Genomic DNA, 6,187 nt, shown 5'->3' with positions numbered 1-6,187 from the left:
TCCCAAAAATTTCGGGGCAAGCCGCAGTAGGCCCCCTTTTTGAGAGTTGGGGACGGTTCCAACTAGAGCAGGGAATAACCTGGCACAAAATTTGGTTTAAAATTGAAAAAAAACTATTGAAAAGAAGATTTTTTTAACCCGCAGTAAACGCTGTCCTGTTTTCCCAAAAATCATCATAAACTTAGGTGGAGGAATCTCGACAATCTTTGCGCGATATTTTACAAGGAGAGAGGGAAAAAGGAAGAAAAAGTGTGTGTGTTGTAAGACGACTGATGAGAAGATAGAGAATTATATATATATATATTATAATAATTATATATATATAAATTTTATATTAAAATATATATATATATAAAATAATATTATATTATATTATATATAAAAGGAAAAAGGAGAATTTTATTAGATAGAAGATGATAGATAGATAATAGATGATTAAAATATTTTTTAAATAATATATTATATATATAATATAATATATTTTATATATATATAATATATATTATTATATATATGTCAATTTCATTTTGGGCACTGTTTTCCTTCTCAGAGGGTCACGGGAGGCTCCCGGGGCGGCATAGGGGGTGGTCACCTCACCGCATGGGGAGATCTCTTCCCGAACATACCGGGACTTCCGCGAGTATACACGGAAAAAGGGGGCGGTCCAGGTCATCCGTGATTTGGCCGTCCCCCCCTGGGGGGGGACAGGATTTCGTCGTAAGATCTGGGGTCAAATAAAAGGGCACCAGTCAAAAATTCAGTATTTTTGTCCCGGCTTCTGACTTGGGTGTGCTCCCTTTCCCCCCATGTACCTCACTGCTCCGCGTCCTTCACCCCCACGCTCGTTTGTAAATTTTTGTATGATGTGTAGTATAGTCCCGGAACAGTAAACCTTTCTGTATTTTTCTCTGGTGTTTTTCCTTTGACCTTGCCCGTTTGATTCTTATTTTTTTTATAAGTCGAACCTGACATTGCGCCCTTGCCAGGATCAGGACGGTCGGGAAAAAAACGGCACCATGAGGGGACACGTAATGGAAGGGATTGTTGGGCCCTTTGAAGGCAGGCCCTTTTATCATAATCAGGAGAGGAGAGGATCAACCGACAGCTGGCCCTGTACTACCGGGAAGGAGCTACAGAGGCAGCGGCGGAAGAGCGCGTCGCGGGAAACCCGCGAAGAGAAACAGGGGGAAAGGCAGAGCAAGCGCTATGGGGGAACTGGGTCCTCGTTTTTGGGCCCTTTGTTGGCCTCCTTACGCGGGGAGCACGTCGCCGGGAAACTCAAGCCCGGGAGTAAAAAGCTGGCCAAAGAGCGATGACCGGAGTCGACCTGGACGCTTCCCGTCTCCCCAAAGGACCCGTCGCGGGGGGAACCTGTCGGCAAAGGACAAAAGCGTGGGAGACCCCCGGGGAACGGGCCGTCGGAAGAAGCAGATGAGCCGTCGCCTGCCCAGGACGCCCCGGATGAGCCGCGTGCCCAGGAGCCCCGGATGAGCCGCGCCTGCCCAGGACGAAACCGGATGACCGCGTGCCCAGGACGCAACCGGATGAGCCGTCGCCTGCCCAGGACCCCACCGGATGAGCCGTCGCCGCCCGGAGGAACTGCCTGCCCAGGAGGGCCAGGGGAACTGCCTGCCCAGGACGCGCAGGAAAACTGCCCCCGGGGACGCCGGGAGAAATGCCTCCCGAGGACGCGCAGGAGAAGAAACTGGTGGGGATAGACACCCCCCGAAGACGGGGGTTCGCGGGGGATGCCCGCCCAAGGGGCTGGTGGGCAAGGGGACTGCCGGAGGAGCTGCCTGCCGGGATATGCCGGGGGAGCTGCTCCCGAGGATTTGCCGGGGGGTGCCTGCCGGGGACATGCCGGGGAGTGCCTCCCGGGACGCCGGAGGGCCCCTGCCGAGGATTTCCCGGAGGAGCTGCCTGCCGAAGCCCTGCCGGAGGAGCCCCGCCGGGGACTTGGGAGGACTGCCTCCCGGGGACATGCCGGGGGAGTGCCCCGGGACATGCCGGAGGAGCTGCCTGGGGAGGACATGCCGGAGGACCTGCCTGCCGGGGGATTTTCCCGGGAGGAGCTCCCTGCCGAAGGACCCCCGGAGGAGCTGCCTGCGGGGATTTCCCGGGGAGCTCCTGCCGGGAGATCCCGGGGGGAGCTGCCTCCCGGGGGCATGCCGGAGGTGCCTGCCGGGACAGCCGGGGAGCTGCCTCCGAGGACATGCCGGAGGAGCTGCCTGCCGAACATGCCGGGGGAGCGCCTGCCGAGGAAAGCCGGAGGAGCGGGGCTCCGGGGGACAGCCGGAGGAGGCCTGCCGAGGATTGCCCGGAGGACCCGCCTGCCGGGTATGCCGGGGGGTGCCTGCCGAGGCTTGTCGGAGGAGCTGCCTCCCGAAAACCGCCGGAGGACTGCCGCCGGAACACGCGGAGGAGCTCCCGCCGAGGAACCCCGGAGGAGCTGCTGCCGAGGACACCCCGGGGGAGCGCCCCCCGAGGACACCCGGAGGAGCTGCCTGCCGAAAACCCCCCGGGGGAGCTGCCCCCCCGAGGAACCCCGGAGGAGCTGCCTGCCAGGGCCCCCGGAGAAGCTACGGGAGAAGGGACTGGTGGAGGAGCGACGGTGCACCAAGCCCGACAGAAGGCAGGACCGGGGATCGCGGGAGGGGGGGTGCGGAAGGGAAGGGGCCTGGAGCTACATTCACCAGAGGAAACCGACAGCGCCCCAGGCTAGAAGGAACCAAAGAACCTCGGTGCCCAAGAGTTTGTAGAAATTATCCACTCCGGATTTTATTTTAAAAAAAGATGGGGCGAGATGTCAAGTTTTTTGGGCATGCGTCCTTCTCATGAGGGCATGGAGTCGCGGGGCGGCAGTAGCGGGGGTCACCTCACCCCTGGGGGACCTTCCCGAAAATACACTGGCCCTTCCCGCGATGTATACACGGTCAAAGTGGGCGGTCCCAGGTCATCCGATTGGCCGTCCCCCCGTGTGGGGGACGAGGTTTTCGTGTAGCAGTCTGGAAAAAAAAAGGGAGCACCAGTCAAAAATTCGAAAGTTGTCCCGTGATTTTCTGATTTGTGCCCCTTCCCCCATGGCCCCTCACCTGCTCCGTGGACCCCTTTCTCACTCCCACGCCCGTTTGTACATTTTTTGCTTTTGTGTATGTATAGTGCCGGAAACAGTAAACCTTTCTGTATGTTTCCTTTTTGGTTTTTTTCCTTTGACCTTGACCGTTCTGATTCTTTATCTTTTTATAAGTCGAACCCTGACAATATATATAAAGAGAGAGAGGGGGGAGGGGGGGAGGAGAGGGAGGGGGGAAAAAAAAGGGAGGGAAGATTTTTCAATTCAAATTAAAACCTTTATTCCTTAATTAAATGGGTTTCTATTTAATAATGTTTTACTTATGTAATAGGATGTTATATACTAGATTATTGTTTAAAAAATTAGACAGAAAAAAATTTACAAAGGACAAATTCTGCTTTTGGTTGATTTTTGAACGCCTGGGTTCACGATATTTAGAGATGTTCTTTTACTTTTGTTTTAAATGTCTTTTTTGGGTTTTAATATTTCTAAAATTTTCTGGTAGTTGGTTCAGATCTCCAGTCTTTTGGATTGAAAATTTTTTACCCCGGTTTCTGTGTTCGATCTTCTGAAATTTTGGGGGTTTTTTGCCTTGTATGGACACCGTTTTTTTACCTGTTTTTGGATAGGTAATAGCCGTTTGGGGGAATTTCCTTTTAGATTTTAGGATTAGAAACATGGTCATAGTTGTATTTTTGGGGGTACTTTTGCCCTTTTATTTGATATGTGGTTTTTATGGTCTATTTATTAATTTTCCCAGCGTATTCTTGGCAAGTTCTGTAGTTTTTTGTCCCTTTTTATTTGTGTTTTTTTTTTGGAGCCCCAGAGCTTAGACGTAATTAAGAATAAGTGCTGAGTTTTTATAACAGCAATTCTTTTTTCTGTGGGCATTTTTTTTTTGATGTGATTTAAGCATATCAGGGGTGCCCCTTACTTTTCTGTGAGGTTCAATGTGTTTCAAAAGTCATGTACTGTCTACGTGACCCCTAGATTTTTTTTTGTTTGGGTTGATGTAGCAACCTTGGGAAGTTATAACCCTGTCTGTGGGTATTTTTGCTATGTTCGCGGCTGCCTATAAAAAAAAATTGTGTTTTTTTTGGATTTAGTTTCAGACCATTCATGCGATTTTTTTTTTCTTTTTTCTTTATTTCTTTTTTTTTTTTTTGTTGGGTCTTTTTATTTTTTTCCCATCATTTCTTTTGGGTTGTTATGAAAAAGAATTTTTTGCAAAAAGATGAAGATCATTAAAGGGAAAATAAATTTTAAAATTGGGCTGGATGGACCTTGTGGGAAAACCCCAAGAAATTGGTTGCTTTGTGTACTTTTTCATGGATTTTGACTGATTGGTTCTGCAGACAGGGAACTTTTGAACAAAAAAACAAATTTGTGATTTTTTTTGTTTTTTACAAGTAATTCATGGGACACTTCAAAGGCCTTGAAAATCACATGAGTGAGCAAAATTGTCTGGTGTTGTCTAATTTTTTTAAAAATTTTATTTGTGCTTTTAATAATGTTTTTCGGTTGACAGTTACTCCTAAAACGTGTTGCGTGGTAGTATAAGGTTATTCGCTTCCAAAAATGATTTTAATTGGGTTTTCAACATTTTCTCGAAAACTTTAGATATTTTGGGGTTTAAATGATGGGTCGATAATTTATTAATTTCGCTCTGTCACCCGGATTTTAAAAAGGTGTTAGATACCATTTCCAGAGGAAAAAAACACCCCGGGGGACTATGGATGTATTAATAATGACTCGAAAGTATGCAATTCTGGAAAACTATCGTTTTTTGAAACTTTTGGAAAAGTCAATCGCTCCCACGGAGTTTGTCTTTCTTAAGTGTTTTTTTTTATAATAATTTTTTTATTCCTACGGCTGCGGTCTGGGAAAAAGTTTTTGTAGGGTGTTTCATTTATGTTGTGTTGATATTTTAGGGGCATTTTTGTTCATTGTCGTCCACTTCTGCAAAGGAGTTTTTAAATGTTCTGTTTGCTTATGGGAAAAGCTGATTTTTTTTCTTTAGGCACTATGTATTTTCTTTTTCCTGTTCGGGGAAACGTTTCTACATTCAGGAACTTACTTTTTAAATAATTGTTTTCGACAAAGGAGGAGTTTTCAATTTCCCCTTCTTATGTTTGTATTCAGCCTAAGGGCGGGCATTCTGTTTATCTTGAGAGCTTTGTGATTGTTTTTTTTTCTATCGTTTTTGGGCCCTCTTAATTTGTCACTTATCCAAGGGGCGGGAGGGGCGTCGACTGTTTTTTTTTTTTAAAGGGGGGAGGCATCGTACCGTTCTTTTTCACTGTTTTTAAATTTTACCTGTCTGTCCAAAATAAACTTTGTTAAGATCTTTGAGAGTGACATTTGTTGACTATAAAAATTTTGGCAGAGTATTGGGGGATTGTAATGTGTTAAGTCGCAGAGGTTTTTGTGATGGTTTTCGCTTTGTTTTTTTACATTGTGGCAAAAGTTTAAAAACTCGTGTCTGCAATGTGGCTGGGACAGCCTGTGTGAAATTGATATCGGGTCTGTTTATTATTATAACATCAATATGAATAGGGTTTTTTTTGTAATCCTTTTAGCCTTCTTTAAAATTGTTCTAGTTTTTTTTATTTTTTTCCCCTGTAACTTTTCATTTTTTTATTGATTATTGTGTGTTTAATCACTGAGAGAAAAAAGGTTTTTTCTTTAGGAATTTTCTGTAAAGTTAATCAAAAGATTTGTTTTTGTGGCAAGGGTGTCTGTAATTGTCCGACGAGGGGGAAAGGGTACATCTGCTTTTTTTTACGGCTACCCAGTGTCCCCACGTGTAGATTTTTCAGTTGTAGAGGTTTTTATTTTATTTAAGGGTATTTGTTTAATATGCAGACTCCCCCTCACGTTCTGCATCACATCGTAAACTGAAAGTTTGGGGTGCTCATGAAAAATGTTGATATTTTTTGGTGAAGCCCAAATTTCACAGTACCCAAAAAAATCAATTTCTCTCCCTTAATTTTCAGTTTGATTTGTCGAAATGAGAGGGGGGCTGTGCATTGAGTGTTCTATTCTGATGGTGTTTATGGTTTGCCCGGGATTTTCAAACGTAAAACATTCTGCTCGCCTTTTTATTGTTTCTAT

The 6,187-nt window shown here is 45.9% G+C and overlaps 1 protein-coding gene across 1 annotated transcript; it reads right to left on the bottom strand.

The window, feature by feature from the left end:
- Positions 1-1,204: 1,204 nt before the first annotated feature.
- On the bottom strand, positions 1,205-5,970 carry LOC119571776 (collagen alpha-5(IV) chain-like; the record flags this gene model as incomplete). Its single annotated transcript, XM_037918922.1, has 5 exons — positions 1,205-1,371; positions 1,604-2,579; positions 2,881-3,005; positions 5,390-5,441; positions 5,951-5,970. Coding segments are annotated over 5 exons (1,340 nt in total), but the record flags the coding sequence as incomplete, so codon positions are not given.
- Between the last annotated feature and the right edge of the window lie 217 nt (positions 5,971-6,187).

Source organism: Penaeus monodon, unplaced genomic scaffold (genome assembly GCF_015228065.2).
Source record: "Penaeus monodon isolate SGIC_2016 unplaced genomic scaffold, NSTDA_Pmon_1 PmonScaffold_7930, whole genome shotgun sequence".
Lineage (NCBI taxonomy): Eukaryota > Metazoa > Arthropoda > Malacostraca > Decapoda > Penaeidae > Penaeus > Penaeus monodon.
Note: the sequence above shows the minus strand (reverse complement) of the source record. Positions and strands in the feature narration are given on the sequence as shown.